The 18,376-nt window shown below is 58.9% G+C and overlaps 4 protein-coding genes across 4 annotated transcripts; all 4 read left to right on the top strand.

Moving 5' to 3' along the window:
* The first annotated feature begins 523 nt into the window (after positions 1 to 523).
* WHR41_09112 (uncharacterized protein) lies at positions 524 to 3,051 on the top strand. The gene is made up of 2 exons (XM_069377716.1): positions 524 to 1,699; positions 1,757 to 3,051. The coding sequence occupies exons 1-2, from the start codon at positions 1,088 to 1,090 to the stop codon at positions 2,681 to 2,683; spliced, it is 1,539 nt and encodes a 512-aa protein (XP_069225352.1). The 5' UTR covers positions 524 to 1,087; the 3' UTR covers positions 2,684 to 3,051.
* A 741-nt stretch (positions 3,052 to 3,792) lies between these two features.
* WHR41_09111 (uncharacterized protein) lies at positions 3,793 to 4,701 on the top strand (the record flags this gene model as incomplete). The annotated part of the gene is made up of 1 exon (XM_069377715.1): positions 3,793 to 4,701. One exon carries the CDS (start codon positions 3,793 to 3,795, stop codon positions 4,699 to 4,701), a length of 909 nt encoding a protein of 302 aa, XP_069225353.1.
* Positions 4,702 to 6,591: 1,890 nt separating this feature from the next.
* WHR41_09110 (uncharacterized protein) lies at positions 6,592 to 9,309 on the top strand (the record flags this gene model as incomplete). Its single annotated transcript, XM_069377714.1, has 1 exon — positions 6,592 to 9,309. One exon carries the CDS (start codon positions 6,592 to 6,594, stop codon positions 9,307 to 9,309), a length of 2,718 nt encoding a protein of 905 aa, XP_069225354.1.
* A 6,237-nt stretch (positions 9,310 to 15,546) lies between these two features.
* On the top strand, positions 15,547 to 17,951 carry WHR41_09109 (uncharacterized protein; the record flags this gene model as incomplete). The annotated part of the gene is made up of 4 exons (XM_069377713.1): positions 15,547 to 15,983; positions 16,041 to 16,102; positions 16,160 to 16,508; positions 16,566 to 17,951. 4 exons carry the CDS (start codon positions 15,547 to 15,549, stop codon positions 16,924 to 16,926), a joined length of 1,209 nt encoding a protein of 402 aa, XP_069225349.1. The 3' UTR covers positions 16,927 to 17,951.
* Positions 17,952 to 18,376: the final 425 nt, after the last annotated feature.

The raw sequence follows: 18,376 nt of genomic DNA, 5'->3' as shown, positions 1-18,376 counted from the left end.
AAAGATTGGGGTATATATTCACCAAACCCGCTCTGATTGATGGTCAGCGTGGTCGGGTTAACCAACATTCACCTTGCCTTTTACCAGATGAATCCTTGGCCCGCCACACTAAGCTGCATTCATAATCTTTGGAACCCTCTTCTTTTTGCTCTTTCGTTCAATCCCGGGCGTAAGCCTTTTCTTTCCACTTAGAATCATTTGAAAAATACCGTGAAAGAGTCGTGCATTTGATGTGGGGGCATCAAGAAATGTTTGCACGCCTTCGGCGTGCATACGATCGTTATATTTGATCTTAGATTCACAGTAAGAGACGTGTCCGAGCAACATTTCAACCATCATCGTTGAAAAACGTCTCTCAAAAGTGCGTTGCATTTTGCGACGAAAATCATTCACTGTCCCCTGACTGAATAAGTGCCTCAGGCACTCATCCAGCCAAGTGACCAATCAGGTACCGGCGCCCGCCTCCCGCACCTGCCGCGCGCTAGGAGCTCCCGTGCTCCACCACGAACTTCAGGACCTTGCTTCACCAATCTTGACACGCACTACCAACTCCTCACTCCGCACTTACCATTGCACGACCCTCCTCCCATCTCTCCCGTGCTCTATCTTCGACGCAGCGCCATCTTGCTGTCATCGTCGCGGGCACGAGCAGGCTAAGTACGCGAAAGAGCTGGGAACACTCGGTTTTCACTTGGTTCAGCGAAACACCCTGCCTTCAAGTTACACCGACCTCCCACACGCGCGCAAGCACACTCCCACCTGCCCGACGCTCACTCTACTGCACACCATCATACCACCCTCGAGCCTTTCCGCCGTCACGCTGCACACACACCTCCAGCACTGCTCCTCCTCACAACACCACCATCACCTGCCAGCTCGACCATCGCCGTCCTGCCCTCCTTGAGCACTGCACCTCACACAAACCCTTCCTCACCACCAGCCGTCGCACCACGCTCCCTTTGGCATCACGACCCCTTCACGTGCAAGTCAAGACAGATAGGCAAGCAATACAGCCAGCTCTCTCAAAGAGAAAGCAATTCTGCCAACACTATTTTCCCGCTTTCCTCTCCAAAACACAACAACAGCAATGGCCGAGCCTCAGACTCCCCACGAGACTTCTATGCCGTCTCAGAAGCGTCCCCTCGAGGAACCATCCTCCCCCTCCGGACCGACCGACGGCCCTGACGCCAAGCGCCCAGCGCTTGATAAAATTAGCAGGAATGACGGTGCGACAGATGCCGACGCCGCGGATGTGACACCAAATGTCGAAAACAGCGACAATGCAACCAAAGACGGACAAGCCAAAAATGAAACGTCTGAAGCTGCCAAATCCTCGACCGGTGCTGAAGCCACCGACAAGCAGGGCGATACCGTGGTACCCGACGCTCCTGTGTCAGCCAACGGCACTGCTGCGACGAACCAGATTCTGGAAACTAAGCCTGTTCAATCGACTGGCACGGCCGAGGAGAACCACACTTCATCCCATGCTCCGCACTACGACCAGCGCGATGAGACTGGCTGGCTTCATGTGCGCGCCATCATTTCGAGCGCCGAGGCCGCGACCGTCATCGGAAAGGGCGGTGAAAACGTCAGCCAGATCCGTCGCATGGCTGGAGCCAAATGCACAGTCAGCGAATATTCCAGAGGCGCCGTTGAGCGCATTCTCACAGTCAGCGGTCTTGTTGACGCTGTTGCTAAGGTAAATGAGCGCGAACACCTTGACCTTTTGATATGACAGAAGCTAACCATTTCCTAGGCGTTTGGCCTTATCATTCGCACACTGAACCAAGAGCCGCTGGAGCAGCCTTCGACACCGCAATCCAAGACCTACCCTCTTCGTCTTCTCATCCCTCACATTCTGATTGGCTCTATCATCGGCAAGCAAGGTGTGAGGATTCGCGAAATCCAGGAGGCCTCCGGAGCTCGCCTCAATGCTTCTGAGTCGTGTCTGCCGCTTTCCACTGAGCGCTCTCTCGTGGTGCTTGGTGTCGCTGACGCTGTTCACATTGCCACCTACTATGTTGGCAGCACACTTGTCGAGCAGCTGACCGAGCGCTTTGGAGGCCCTGCTGCTTCGGCTTATGCTGTTCGCCACGGTGGGCCGCAGGGTGTCGTGCCCGGTGGTATGCAGGTCGTGCCTTATGTTCCTCAGCATGCTGGAGGCCAGATGGGTCATCCTGATCAGTACCGTGGCAGGCAAGGACACCCGTCTGGACGTACTCCCGCCCCACAGTACGCCATGCCCTATCAGCAGGGCCAACCTCCGGTCCAGCACCCGCAGGCTGCCATGGGATACGGCGCGGGCTCTCCTCGTACTCCGTACGTTGGCGCAGGTCCTCAGCAGCCCCAACCCTACGGCCATGCCGGCCCAGCGGCGCCTGGCCCTGCCGCACCTCAACAGCCTATGCAAGGCGGCGCTGCTTTCCCCGGCCAGCCCATTACTCAGCAGATCTTCATTCCCAACGACATGGTCGGTGCGATCATCGGAAAAGGAGGTGCCAAGATCAACGAAATACGCCAGCTCAGCGGCAGTGTCATCAAGATCAATGAGCCGCAGGACAACAACAACGAACGCCTGGTCACCATCACCGGCACGCAGGAGTGCAACCAAATGGCCCTTTACATGCTCTATTCGAGATTGGGTGAGTCAAGCAAGAACTCGAACGCTGCCATGCCGCGTTAGGAGCAAGTAACGGGGACGACTGTACGATAGATAAAACCTTCATCACATGACCGCAGTCTCATTAGTCCACAGCCTCGACGATTTAAATGATTTCCTGATCTCATGCGAGCTTACTTTCTACAGGAGAGGTCGCTAAACAGAACTCGCAATTCGTTTATATCTGGTAGGTGCGTGCTACTAGGCAGAGCGCGAAGACCAGGTCGCAAAGCAGTACCCGCAATTGGTTCACGTACGGTAGGTGAGCGCTACTAGGCAAAGCGCGAACTATGCAAGTGGTAATGTTGTCTGTTACAAGTGGGGATTTGGGTCATCACATTGGTAGGAACGTGTACATTCCAGTGAGTCTTGGCGAACAAACACAATCCGCAGCGGAGTAGGTAGGTGACACCCTGGCTAGCGAAGCAAACGGAATCCACAGCATCTCTCAATCTCTAAGCAACAATGGAAATGCCTGCAATTCTCTGCAACGAGGCCATCGAGGCCATGAATTGAATATAATCATGTCATTGTCTGGTGTTCAGGTACAGTCGTGTGTCCGGAGTGCAGTGGCTTTCCGCTTCCGGCTCACTCGCACATGTTTGGCCGCTTGCGACAAAGACACACATATCCTCGCGCGATGCTCTGAAGCATGGCAAACTAAAGGCCGGACGCGGTCTGTGAACCCGTCCTCCTGTCTGTAAGTTCGCTCACGGTCTGTCCTCGTCGTTCGATGCGCTGTGCTCCAGGGATATCTTGCTCTATATTCTTCTCTGTCAACTTCAGCAGAGCTATCGCCCATCACAGCATCATCTAACGCCGCAGTCTTGGTTGCCAAACTGGATCCGCCAGAGGAGCCTGTCTGGTTTCGTAACCTCCCTCCAAGCCCAGCAACATCACAAGACCAGCCTGTCCGCGCCTTCGCTGGCGTTTGGTCGCCCGCTGTGACACCGGCTATGGCAATGACTATACAAGGAATACCGGCGAATGAACAACCATCCCCTACGGCTTCGTCTATATCGGACTCATCGCATCGAAGTGCACCCTCGCCCCCGCCGCCCATTTCGCGGCCCCGCCCAGGTCGGACTCCTGCTAAAGTCTCCCTACGTACGGCGTTTCGCACATTCACTTCCATGGCTACCGTAGTCGTCGGCGACGAGAAGAATACTTCTAGACCACCAGTCAGCTACATTATACACAAAGAGCTCCTTACAAGCGCAAGCCCATTCTTCGCCGCAGCACTCAACTCCACCTTTGCAGAGGGCCTCGACCAAACCGTGCGCCTCCCTGAGGAGAAACCCGAGATATTCGAGTGGTTCCTCCAATGGCTCTACACAGGATCCCTCACTGTCCCAGGGCCTGCGTACCAAGCTCCTCACCTCCCTCATCACATGGTTCACGCTCCCACGCCGTGGTCGCAGCTGGTACAAGCCGACGCCGCCGCTGACGGCGACCTGCGCAACCACGTTGGCAGCCCCAAATACTTCCTGCTCATCGACCTGTACGGACTCAGCGACCGCCTGCTCACGACGCCCCTCAGCAACCACATCCTGAGCAGCATCGCACGGCTTAGCGAGGCGACAAATTCGGTCCCCACGCCATCCGACACGCGCATCCTGTACGAGCACATCCGGTCTTCCGCGCCCCTGCGGTCTCTGATCCTCGACCTCTTCGCGTACAAGAAGACCGACAAGCTGCTCGAGACGCACAAGGACGAGTGGCACGCCCGGTTCCTGCGCGAGCTCGTCGTCAAGCTCAAGCGGCCCGGACCGGAAGGCATCGCGCGGCATTCTCTCGTCGCCTGGCGGCCGAGCAGCTACAGCAGTACCAAGGCCTGCGAGGGATGCAGGGAGGTGCTGAAGCCGGGCGTGAGCCACGACAAGTGCGTCGCTTGCGATCGGGCTTTTTGCGCGGGTTGCGTAAGGAGGAGTGAGGGTGAGAGAGTCGTTCTAGGGGAGGATACGGGCGGGTGTAAGCCGTGGACGGGAAGGGGCCTGTGTGCGAGGTATCATGAGCATGCGGATGGGGAGGAGTGTCCTTGAGGATAGTTTTGGGTGGGTCATGGGCTGGGCTTTGGCGTTTAGTTGCGGGTAATACTACACATCTTGGCCTCAGTCTTGATTTTGTCGAGTCTTCAATGCTTATTTGATGCCTGCATTGCGTGTGTTCTGAAGGGAGTGGTAAATCTCAGGCCCGCTTTTTTAGAGCGATCTGTCTCTGGCCTGATTCACGAAATACTTCTGCAACAGCCATTGACGACAATTTCTGCCAGCGAGACAACCTTGAAGACAACACCTGACTGTCGCGTGGTATTTGAATTGCAGGAGGGAAGGCGGCCGTGGGATGATCGCTGCAAAGTGGGGGCTCGCGTCATCTGGCCTCTTAGATATATTCTCAGTATCCTTCCCAGTTTCAATGCCCACAACAATTCAGTGAACTCGTGCTAGGTCTAAAATGCGCGAAGAATACAGTGATGGCGGCAAATCAACATCTTCCGATCGTTCGAGCTTCATGAGACCAATTGGCCAGATGCGGAAATACCCTCCACCGAGCCAGACGGGGACTATCACTTTCATTCCACCGAGATCAGACTTGAAGTGCCAGACGTCCTACTCGCTATGGGGGAGCCTTGATGGCAAACGTGTACCGTTGATCTGCATACACGGAGGACCCGGCGCTACCTGTGCCTACATGAAACCACTCAGCCTCTTGACGGTTGACTTCGGCATACCAGTCATCACTTACGACCAGATAGGCTGCGGCCAGAGCACTCGACTTCGCGAGAAAAGGGGCGATTTCGACTGCTGGGGAATCGACCTATTCATTGCCGAATTGCGCAATCTCATCGACGCCCTCAAAATCGATCGATTCGATTTGCTCGGCCACAGCTGAGGAGGCCAACTTGCCGCCAGATTTGCAGCACAGCAGCCTGGAGGAATACGAAGATTGATAGTGGCAAACTCCACTGCTGTCATTGCGCATCGCGAAAGCATCTTCAAGAGCCAACTGGCTAGTCTACCATCGACATTCGGCGACGCTGCAAGGAAAGCTGAGCAGGACGGGGACACGAACACAGACGGCTACAAAGCTGCACTGGAAGAGTGGAGTCGCCATTATATGTGCCGGCTGGACCCATGGCCGCAAGAAATGCTCGAGTGTGTAGCCGCGATGACAGAAGACGACACTGTATCTTCCACGCTTTCCGACTATTTGAAAGAATTCGATCTCCGGCCGGACTTGGCCAAAATCACTGCTGATGCCGTTCCTGGAGGCATGCTGATATTGAATGGAGAATTCGATCAGGCAGCGGACGAGGTCGTTCGCCCGTACTTCGACTTACCTACTGTTCGGAAGAAATGGGTTCGCTTACCGCTGAGTGGTCATATGTCCATGCTGGACGACCCCGAGGAGGTCGTGAAAATAGTCGGCCAATTTCTCCTGCATGATCAGGGCTCGATGAGTGGACAACATGAATGATGCTTCGACGAGAACTGATCCGTCGTAACAGTTCCGATCGACCAGTAGACGCAGCAACTGTGAAATAGAATCATCACTGGAATTGGATGTAGGTCTCATTAATCTTTCTGCTGATTGACCGAAATGTCTCCTTAGAGAGTGGCATTTCATATGAAGCATAAATACTATCTGTACTTGTATTGACAGAAGGGGGATAATAAGGACTCAGAGCTTGTGCTTTAGATAAATGGGACCAATACATACCGGCACACTGGCCAGACATAGCAAACGGAAACTTCCAATGTTCCTTGAGAGCTGGATCAATCCAGCTTTGCGTGACGTCACCACCATCGCGCGCCGCGTCTCACCAACACGCGTAAATTGATTGAATGCATGCCGCACCATGCGGTTTACAGTGAGTGCATCAACCAGCATTCTAATGAGCGCACGGTACGGACACATCTCGTAGGGTCAGAATGAGTACACCCAGCAAACGCCGTAAGAAGAACGACCATCAAGCCTCCAACCAGCCAGTCCGCAGCTTGGACTTCTTCTTTGGCAAACAGCAAGCCTCAAGAAAAGAGCAAACTGAAGGAATCCCAGAGGATGAAGACTTGTACTCAGGAGGAGCAGATGCTGTGGGAGGCATTGGGCAGGAGCCGGCATTGACGGACGAAGAGTTGGCGCGTAAGCTGCAGGCGGAATATGATGAGCAAGATCGGTTGCGAGAGGTGAACGGGAATAGTGAGGTCAATGGTCAGGGACATGGCGAGGAAGAGGAGAAACCGCCTGATGTTACAGAGGACCAGGGAATGAAAGAAGAATCAGAGGGTTCTGCCCCACCGATTGCAGACGATGAAGCAAACACAGTGCCCGAAAAGAAACCTACCGTCAATCCATTCGCATCATTTGGCAGGAAAGACACACTTTCTCTGCAATCAGCAACAGCGGAAGAAGACACGACAAGCTATACTGTGCCATTCGACGAGTCACCCATGACTTTCAACCCACAGAAGTACTTGCCTGATTTGCAGAAGCAGTGGGAACCAGAAGGCGGCAGGATCACATATGCTCTCCTGACACAAGGCTTTATACTCATCAACAGCACCCAGTCTAGGATCAAGATTGTCGACACACTAGTGAATCTACTCCGGACAATAATCGAAGGCGACCCGGACTCCTTACTTCCTGCCGTCTGGCTCGCGACCAATTCCATCGCACCGCCATACATCGACCTCGAACTCGGTCTGGGCGGTAGCGCGATCAGTAAGGCGCTGAAAAAGGTCTGCGGCCTGGACAACCAGGGCTTGAAGAAGCTGTCTGACAAACACGGCGATGCCGGCGACGTGGCGTTCGAGGCGAAGAAGCGGCAGAGCATGACCCTGCGGAAGCCCAAACCGTTGACTATCCAAGGGGTGTTCGACGGCCTGGTCAAGATCGCAAACACTAAAGGTCAGGGTAGTGTGGACAACAAGCAGCGGATAGTCGACAGGCTCATCCAAGACGCGCGGGGGGCCGAAGAGAGCAGATACGTTGTGCGTACACTCGTGCAGCATCTGCGGATAGGCGCGGTGAAGACCACCATGTTGATTGCACTTTCGCGCGCATTCCTCATTTCCAGACCGCCTGGCGCAGAATATGCCATCAAACAGCAATCAGAGCTGGCAAAATTGAGCAAGCAGGAGTTGGCGGAGGTCTATGCCCCAGCAGAAGAGCTGGTGAAAGCTTGCTTTGCGAGGAGACCTAACTATAATGATCTCGTTCCCACACTGCTTGAAATCGGGATTGACGATGAGCTGTTGCTCCGTTGTGGTCTTGCGATGCACATTCCCCTACGACCTATGCTGGGTGGGATTACTCGAGATCTGGGAGAGATGCTCACCAGGTTGCAAGGACGAGACTTCAGCTGTGAGTTCAAGTATGACGGCCAGCGCGCGCAGGTTCACTGCGACGAGAAGGGGAAGGTCACGATTTTCAGCCGACATCTCGAAGTCATGACGGAGAAGTACCCTGATCTCGTCGCGCTGATACCTAAGATTCGCGGCGAAGGCATTAGCAGCTTCATTATGGAGGGCGAAGTCGTGGCCGTCGACCGCGAGACCGGCGACCTGAAGCCCTTTCAAGTACTAGCAAATCGAGCAAGGAAAGATGTAGTCATCGGATCGGTTAAGGTAGACGTCTGCCTCTTCGCGTTCGATCTAATGTACTTGAACGGCGAAGAGCTCCTGGACAGACCCTTCCGCGAGCGCAGAAATCTGCTACGATCACTCTTCATCGAGATCCCCAACCACTTCAGCTGGGTCAAGAGCCTTGACGCCACCTCTGCAGACCAAGAGCTCGTCTCCGACTTCTTCAAGCAAGCAACCGACATCAAATGTGAAGGCATTATGGTGAAAGTCCTCGACAACCTTCCAAACCCGGACTTACAAGCCGAAATGGACATCGACATCCCAGCCGACCAACAACCTAAACTACCCCCTCCCACCCCCTCCAAACCCAAAAAGAAACCCAAACCCAAGAACAAAACCAACCCAACCCCCACCGACCCCCCAGACGACCCCGACTCCACCACCCCCAAACCTCCCTCAACCCGCCGCAAAGCCCTCCTCGCCACCTACGAACCCGACAAACGCCTCGACTCCTGGCTCAAAGTGAAAAAAGACTACGCCTCGCACGCCGACACCATCGACCTGATCCCCGTCGGCGGCTGGCACGGCAGCGGGCGCAAGAACGCCTGGTGGTCGCCGATCCTGCTCGCGTGCCGCAGCGCGGAGACGGGCGGGCTCGAGGTCGTCACGAAGTGCATGAGCGGCTTCACGGACGCCTTCTACAAGGCGAACAAAGAGCGGTACAGCGAGGAGGGCGACAACACGCTTGGCGGCGGGCAGCCGGCGTACGTCGAGTACCGCGGCGCGCAGCCGGCCGTGTGGTTTGAGCCGCAGGAGGTGTGGGAGATGGCGTTTGCGGATGTCACGCTGAGCCCGACGTATACGGCTGCTATTGGGTTGGTGAGTGAGGAGAGGGGGTTGAGTCTGAGGTTTCCGAGGTTTTTGAGGGTTAGGGAGGATAAGGGGTTGGAGGAGGCGAGTTCGAATGAGTTTCTGGCGGGGTTGTGGAGGAAGCAGGAGGCGAGGGCGCCGAGGGAGGGGGAGGGAGGTGGTGGTGGTGCTGTTGATGATGGGTTTGAGGAGTGAGAAGGGAGTGTGATTGATGGGATTGTTGGAAGATCAACCGATTTACAGCTTCAATACGGTATGTCGGTGTCACGGAAATACTACGAGATATCCAAGGAACGCTTTCGAACGTCAAACCACTGGGACAAACTTCGTTCGCTTCTCACTTGACGGGCCCTAGGAGTTGCCTCTGAAGCAGATCACATGAGGACTCGTTTGTCTCCATGAAATCGCCGAAGGCTCGCAACATGTAGCGAACGATCTCGGTTCTGGACGTCTTCAAATCCGACGCTTAATGTCCTCGAGTCCCACGCAACATTCCGTTCGCAACATCCCGACACTTCTCTGATGCTCAGAGCTAGTCACGGCACTCAGGTCTCCTATCGCCCACTCTCACTGAGATCAGGCCACAACACTCCACCCACCCTGTCAACCGTCCCGCCAGACCTCGACACCGAGCGCTGGCAACGAGCAAGTCCCCCAGTACGCCGAGCCCAACTGCCGATCCCTGCTCACTGAGTGTACTGCCTTGTCGGCGCTCCCACGAATCTCTAGTAGTGAGATAGAAGAAAAAACATCCGCAACGTCGACCCGCCCTCCGGCTAAGACTTATACCTGCCAGCCCTCAGCATACGAACACAGATCGACGACGCCTCGAACGCGCGTAAACACTGCGAGCCCCGTCCCACACCTTCAGCGTCGTAGCTACATGTCCGGCCGTCAATCAAACCAGTCACCCGGCAGGATGCGCCCTACCTTCCGACTTCACCTCACCGCACCGCCGCCGCGCCTCTCAAGCCCTGCAGCAACAAGCATCCGCAAGCTGCGCAAACGCGAGCGCAGAGCTAGACATCCCACCTCACCACGCGCGGGATGGGAGAGCACGCCTACAGTAGCCCTACACTCAAGTCGAGGTAGAAACCAATGGTTGGTCGCTCGACAACATCCCTCGCCGAAACCCTGCATATGGTCCCGCGCAAAAGGCAAGATCCGTGGCCGCCTCTCACTGGCCCTGGCCCGGCAGCAGTCAGCAGATGACGAGCTGAGTTGTCGCGAATATATTGTGGCTTTTCTGTTGGGTTCGTGTACCTCGACCTTTTTATGCTGTGCCGTTCGTGTTCGCGATTTCCTTACGCGCGGTGCGGTGCGGTAGCTGGCCTGTCACGCGGCGTGCGTGTGCTTACCTACGGCCTTTGGGTGTTTTTGGTTGGTCGCGCGAGGGCGTTTGGGATTTGGAATCGGGGCGAGTCCAATGAGGTTGTTCTGAGATGTGTGGGGGACTTGTGCTGGAGCGTTGGTGTTTTTCCTGCGTCTTCTGCGTGGCGCTTTGTTTTGGGGGGGGGAATGTGGTTGGTGATGAGGACGCGCGGCGCTGGTGTTGGCGTGATGTGGGATGGATGTGTTCTGTCCATGCTGTTCTGTCGTGGGGTCGTCGTATTATTGTGTGTCGTGTTGGGTTTTGGTTCTGCGGTGTGGTCTCACAAGAACGCCTCCGCCGTTGGTTACTCGGAAGACGGGTGGCTAATTACCTACTGCGAGTTGGCCATTGTGGCGTGGCATCTTACTCTCAGGCGCGCTGCAGGCGTCGTTGCTCACGTCCCTCGGCATGTCCAGTGTTGTTTCGCTATGGGCGGCGTAGTCTCATCTCGAGCATACTTCCAATTTCAGTACCTACTGCGAGTCGACCATTCTGCGCGCCATCTTACTCTCAAGCGCTGCGGGCGGCCTGCATGCTCACTTGCTGCGACGATACGTCCAACGGAACCAGAGTGCGTCCTCAGTATCGACAACCCTCACGCGCACGTCGTCAAAGGCCAATAATCACCCTCACCCAAGCCCACAAAACCACCAACCGCTCAAACCCGGTAGTATGCGAACCCGGCACCTGACGTCTCCCCTCCCTCCCTCCCATCCCACAGCATCGTCATGGCTCCAGCGCCATCTGGAGCCGGCATCCTCACGTCCCGCCCGCGCACATTCTAGATTAACCGTGCCGCAAGTGGCAAGGAAGAATCCGTGGCGTTCGCGCCCCGACTATCAACTGCCTACGCGGCTACGCGGCCGGCAGGCAAAGCGCCTGTTGCTCGTTTCTTCACAACGTTCCTTGAACGAGCTGAACGAAGCGCACGCGAGCGGACGGCACGTGCTGCGCGTGTTCGCTTCGCCCGTGTGTATCAAGCGACATTACCTTTTAAGCCTGATGTGATGTGGTCGGGATTCCAAATAGAGGTGCATCTAACGTCTTACGATGTTGACAGCAAACACGAGGAGATGCACAGTGTGTAAGCAATGTGTACGAAGCGGAACGAAAGGAAACGAAGCGGCTGAGCTGATGCAACGACGCTGCGAGCCGTACGGTGTGGCTCGATAGACCTAAAAGTGAACGCCTTCGACGTCCCGTCATACGAAATGAAGGTCCAGCCTGCCCAAGCCGGCACGCGGCGCGGAGAGGGAACGAGGAAATGACGACGGCGAAGCCGGTTCCTGCGTTTCGAGTCTTCCTTCCTTCCTTCCTTCCTTGCTGGCATGACGCGCGCCGGAGGGAATGAAGGGATCGAGGGATGGATCCGTGAGGATTGGCGCCTTCGCGCCTTTCGCCCCCTGGGAGGATTGGGGAGGATTGCAAGCTGGCGCCTTGCACGGAGCTGGTCGCCGGGCTGGACTTCTGAGCATTGCCTAGGTAGGCATCACGAAGCGAATGAGCAAGGTCGGCCCCGTTATCAAAGCGCCGCGAGGTGGAGGCGGTTCGATGGGGAGAACGATAATGGGCAGGGCAGGGCAGGGCGGTGCTACTCGTGCGGCTGAGTCGAGGCCCGCAGTGCTGATTCAGACACGCCTGGAGATCGTGGTTGACGAGATCATGGCGCCTGGTGATTACCGTCGTTTAGATTGGGAGCCAAGATTGACGCTCGATGTGGATGCTCGAATATTGCCTCGCCCGGTTTTCAGGATGTAAGCAGAACTCACAAACGCCGGCCTGCGTAGCTTACCAAGTTTGCAGAGGTAGGTGAGTCGTGCGGTCGGTGATGCCACCGCGCACTACCGGCGTAGCCTGTCGCAGCCATTTGCGAGCTGTCAATTCTGCGAGCGCGATAGAGATGCGCCGAAGTTGTTGACCGGAAGTCGGAAAGAGTGGGTTTGTTCCAGGCGCGGGTGGGGAAGGGCCAGCGGTGTTCTCCGACACGATTTGGAGCCGGCGACATTTGGCCGTGAAGGCCGCGTCGGGGAAGGGCGCTGATCACTGCCGTATCTGCTCGTAAACGACCGTTCACGCTTGTCGATCCTTCGACAGGCCGGAGACGAAGGGCGCCACCGCACGACTCCAGGCGACAGGACAGATGCCTGGAAAGGCATTCAGCGCGACGCTACGCCGGCGCGGGCAGAGCAGGGCCGTCGGACTCGCCTGCGGCAGCGCCCACGCGCGCATGCTAGAAGTGCTAGTCGTGGGCGTCGGGGGATTGCCAGGTTGGGGTTGTGCACGCAACTGAAACGATTAATGCATGGGCGAAGAGACACCGCCGCAAGCGCGGCGATGACAGGCCAGCGGCGGCGGGCAGAGCTGGCGATGACAGGTCGGCGGCGGTGAGGTAAGACTGCAGGCCGACCGTCCGACTCCGACGGCGTGCATGCTGGCGAGCCGGAGCCGCAAGGCGTGTACAGTAAGTATGTGAGGTGCCTCCAGGCTGTCCAGCGCTGAGCAGGCACATGCACAGCAGCTGAACGCCCACAGCGCCGGGCAGATCGCAGAGGCAGCAGTGAGCGGCAGTCCTCACCTAGTGGCAGCCCACGTCGCACTCGCCCGGCTGCTGCAACGACGATGAGCGCGCCAGGGGGCCACCTTGGCCTTGCGCGCGCGGACGGCACGGGCGCGCCAAGGCGTTGTGGCTTGCGCCTGAGGCAGGCGGGGCGTGTCGCCATCCGCCGCCAATTCGCGCGCCAGGATGACTAACGGCGCGGCGAGTCAGGCGGCGCCCCATCGTCAGCCTCATCCTCCTGGGATCGCGGAAGGATTTCAGGGATCGCGCTGTGGGGTGCGGCCGGTCACCGGTGTGGCGGCCGCCGGGCGATGCAGGCGAGTGGTGTGCGGCGCGCCCCTCCAGACCAGACTATGTGCAGACTACAGCGCAGTGCAGACGGATGCGTGTGCTAGCACCCACTAGCAGCGCGCGCGTGGAACCCACAGACCGGTGTGTGTCTCGCAGCGGCGTGCGCGAGAGGGGCTCGAGGGGGCGGAGGCCGCCGGCGAGCAGCAGCGTCGTCGCTAGGCCGCCGTCCGCCGTCCTCGATAATGGCTCGCCAATGGCGGGCGCTGCGGGCGCTCGCCGACGCTGTGCGATGCAGCGATGCAGCGATGCACACGAGCGGTGCTGCGCTCGCTTCAGCACGCGAGCCCGGGCAATGATCTGCGCCAGGCCGGCCGGCGGGTGGCAGCCAGCCAGCCTGGTGGCAGGCCTCAGGCGCAGGTCGCATTCGGACTGCTGCCCTGCTGCCGTCTGTCGCGGCGCCGGCACGCAGGGCTGAGGCTGAAGCGCATGGCTCCACGAGGGCGTGCTTGGCCGGCAGCGCGTGCGCCGCCGTGCGTGCGGGCGTGTGTCGTGTGTGTCGGCGTCGTGCCTCGTAGCGCTCCATACGCCTGCGAGTGGCCGTGGGCGCTCGCCACGCCGTCGCACGCAAACCGCCGCGGCAGCCAAAGCCGTTATGGCGGAGGGCCGGCGGGCGGGAGGCGTTGTCCTTGATCATCCTGCGCGCGCGCGGTGTCACTCCTCCGGCCCAGGGGCGGCAGCCCTTGCCCTCGCCGGCGCAGGCCCATGGCAGGTGCCGAAGGCTAGTGCTGATTAGCCTTTGCGCAAGCGACGATGGTCGCTGGGCCCGCCCCGGCAGCGCGTCGACGTCGAGCCTACCGTGCCCACGCCGCGGCAAGGTGGAGTCGCAGACGCGCCCGGCGAACGTCCGCCCGCCGGCCTCTTCAATTGCTCACAGACACGAGGAGGAGGCCCTTGGCGGCCCGCCTGTCACGCGGCGCGCACGCGCTATGAATAGCCTGCCCGCGGCCTGATCGCCCGCCGCAGTCTGCAGCGCCTGGTTCAGCTGCATGCCTGCGACACCTTATTCTTCCGCCGCTGCCACCAGCCAAACGGCCGCATGACGTACCGCGCCAGCGCTGCGATCGCCGCTACCGCAGCGAGGCGTGTACCTGATGATGTCCGCGGCCATGTCAGACGCGATCGTCCAGCTGCTGGCTGTGCCATGTAACGTGACATGTCCGCGGCGACACGCGAGCGGGCGGGCGATGCCCGGGGGTAAGGCCAGCAGCCAGCGTGCGTTGCGCGAGCGCGCCACCGTGCTGTCTGCGGTATGGGCTGGCCGGCGGGGCTGAGGCAGCTGAAGACGATCGCCGGACGGCGTGGCACGGCCGGGCGTAGCAGGGTGCGGTAGGGCGTGAGGAGGCGTGAAGTGAAGACGATTGTCATGATTGCTGCGGAGGGCGATGCTCATTACCGGGGCGCGCGCGGGTCGCAGGCTCGTAGGCCGGTGGGTTCGGGGGAATTATGAAAGGTGTCCCGCACGGTACCTACCTGCGCGCTCTCCACCGCCGCACACAGCGATACAGTACAGCGTACAGCGGCAGGGTGGACGCGAGGGCGGGTGTGGTGTCGCGCGCGCTCGGACGGCAGGGCAGGGACGGCAGAGGGCAGGCATGAGCCGGCGCGCACCATCTGGCGGGAGGACTCAGCAGCAGTGAGCACGCTCAGGCCTCAGGCGCGGCGATGCCTGCCTGACTCTGGCGCGCCTCCCCCGAGCGGCGCTGGCACGCTGGGCACTCGTGAGGCACTAGACGCACCACGCTTCGGCATCCTGGCCCGCACGCTGTCGAGATGAGGGCAGGGGTCTGCATCCTCCGCCCGCCTAGCACCAATCCGCTAGCCCCCTCGCGCGTAGCATGGTGTTGGTATGTGGGCGTACCTTATAACACACCTCTGGCAGCCCGGGGCGCAGGCGACGCTGCTAAAAGCGACCAGACACTCTAACGCCGGGTCCCTGCTCTCCATGCTTTGACGTTGCCGCGACTCCTCCACCATCCGCTATATCATACTTACCACCGGCCCTCTCGCTCGAGTCCGCTCCGCTCTTGTCACTTCTTGTAAGACACCACCGCCTGCTCTCAGCCCATCCCGCTCCTCCATCATCCTCCTCTCCACCAACACACCCTCGCCTCGGTCACTACGCCGCACGTCGCTTGCCTTGCTTGCATGAACTATGGACTCACCCATCCGCCAGGCCTCGCCTACCCACTTCCGCTCTCGCACCGACAGCAGCCTGTCCGTCCACTCGCAGACGATCTACTCAGGCATCCGTAAGAAGAGCTCGTCGCCCTCGCACTTCTCCGCTGCCCAGACCGATCGAATCCAGCACGCCCTCGGCCCCTACTCGACCCCGGACTTCAATCCATCCTCCCTCACCTCGTCTGGACTCCAGTGGATCACTCCCCAGCAGTCTCCGCAACCGCATTTGTTCCCAAATTCGACCTCGACGACCGAACCGTTTCCTCAGTGGGTCGTGCCGACTCCTCCCAGGTCCGACTCTGGTGTACCACCCGTCTCGATCGACGCCAAACAAGAACCTTCGACTTCTGGTGCCGGCTCGACGCAAAACTACGGATTCGGACAACCCTCGACGGCCAGCAACGAGATGAGGTACGCTGACTGCACCTGTCGACCACGTTCTGAGCACGTTTACTAACGCGGAAACAGTTCCCTCGGCTTTCTTCTGCCCTCGCAGTATGGCGGCAGCCTCTACGAGTCGGAATCGAACCGTAAGTTGACCCCTCCGTCGAACCAAAACGATGCAATCGATCGCTAACGCGTCACAGATGTCGACCAGAGCTTCCCGCCCATGCGCTCAGCACCAGCGAGCGGACCCCCTGCCTTCAATCAGACGATCTCCTCGAGCCCGGCTCTCTACCAGAGCCGGCCAGCGCCCGCACCGCTCGCCAGCAGACGCCCTGACGCGCCTTCGACCAGCAGCGCCGACTCCTCGTACAGTTCGAGCTACCGCCGCATTAGCAGCCCATACGGCTCGGTTCCTGGGTCCGAGTATTCGATGGGTTCCGGCCAAACGATCCCTCCGATCAGCGGCCTCACACAGGGCGCCCTTTCGTCTCCTCCCATCGGCCATAGCCCGTCCGGCATGATGGGCGGTTACAGCCAGAGCATCCCCAGGTTCGTACCTCCCAGTTCGTTCGAACCCCTCGAAACAACGCCTGACACCATCATCAGATCCCAAAACCCATACGAGAATCCCCTCTACCCTCAGCCTCCAACCAGCGCACCGCTCTACCCTCCCAGCCATAGCAGCTACCCGGGCTCCATGCCCAGCGACATGCCCAAATCGGACTCCGCCTCCATGCGCGTGCTCAACCAACGCCCGAAGCCCCAATGCTGGGAGCACGGGTGCAACGGCCGCCAATTCTCGACCTTCAGCAACCTCCTGCGACACCAGCGTGAGAAATCAGGCACGGCGTCGAAGTCCTACTGCCCGAAGTGCAATGCCGAGTTCACGCGCACGACAGCACGCAACGGCCACGTGCTGCACGACAAGTGCACCAAGACGCGCCGCGACTCGGAGGAACAGGCGTGAGAGAGCCACGCCTCGCCTGCTGGGATTCTCCACTTCGATGATTTTACGACCATTTTACAATTTACCATTCTCACGAGGCCGGCAACAACTGCGCGCGCGAGCAGCAGCAGCAGTATCACTAGTGATTGATTGATCGCTACGAGGCAGCTTCATTCCGCGGAACAAGCCCGCAACTCGGCACTCGACGACGGCTCCAGCCAGTCAGTCAGTTACCCTCGGAACACAAAAAGAAATTGACACTTCGGCGCCAGCTCCTCTCCCCCTCACGTGGCCCCAGCCGAGGGCAGCTACGCGGCCAAGAAACGGACCCACGAGCAACCCAAAGCCCTCGCCTAAGAGAGGCAACTGCACACCACTACTACTCGCGCTGAACCGCCGGCGCGTCGCAAAAAAAGCCGAGCACGCTCGCTCGCTTGCTTGCTGCGAGCAGCTGTGTGCGCCCGAAAACCCGACCAGATGGCAAGATTCGAAGGGCCGACGTGACTGACCGACCGACGTCCACGCACGAAAGACGCTCGGTGCTACTTGCTGGTGCACGACGGATTATTGGCGCGATACCCGCGCGCGCGCGCAAAATCCTTCGATTCCTGCGCGGCGCTGCGCTGGCCCGGCGCGGCTGCCCCCGAGCGAGGAAATTGTTATCACAATTCGCCATTATTATTATTCCTCGCGGTCCCAGAAAGACCCCACGGCTCTGCTCTGCGAATCATGCCTCTCCCCTCTCTCGCCCTTCCCCTCACCCACCCGCAACTCGCCTGCGGTCTCGTCGGCCGGAGGCTAGAGTCGCGGTGCTTCTGCGCCTGCGAGTAGTGAGTAAGGTACAGCTACCCAGTAGTCTCGGGCACTCCGAAGCGCGCCAGCGGCACTAGGGCGGAAGTCTAAGGGTGGGCGGTCCTCCCGCGATCGGCGGACGTGTGGTGTGCAGATTTGGCGCCCAGGAAGGGGAATCCGGGGGGCGGTTAGTGTACCTGTGTAGTAGTGTACTGTAGCAGCTTTTTTAGCAAAAATCTAAAAATCTCCAACGGCTCTGGCTGGTGCTCTTTCTACCGCGAGTGCCGTGATGACTTCCAGAGAGTTATTAGCGGCGGCGAAACGGTCGCTGGCTTCGAAGGTTGTGTCGACGTCGCTCGACGCTCGACGTCGGTCGCGCTCGCGTTGCGGCAATCGCCGTACGAGCGCGCTGTTACTACTGTGCTTTGCTTTGCGCGCGTCTGCGCGCATCGTCATTTGGCCCTGCCAATAGATCCGCGCGCGAACCGTCCAACATCTCAATACAGCACAGTCTGCGACTCTGCACAAAGCCCCTAATTCGGGGAACCACCGACACGCCCGCGCAAGATCAGCCACCAACAAATCCCTCCCCCTCCGCCCGTCCAATCCTCCCGTCTTCACAACGCCAGCGCCCTCCCTCAGCCAGCGGCTCCGAACACCCTGAACTGACGCAAGCTCG

This window comes from Cladosporium halotolerans (assembly GCF_011745625.1).
Source record: "Cladosporium halotolerans strain TM138-S3 chromosome Unknown Sca58, whole genome shotgun sequence".
Lineage (NCBI taxonomy): Eukaryota > Fungi > Ascomycota > Dothideomycetes > Cladosporiales > Cladosporiaceae > Cladosporium > Cladosporium halotolerans.
The sequence above is the reverse complement of the archived record's forward strand: the minus strand, read 5'-3'. Positions and strand labels throughout refer to the sequence as shown.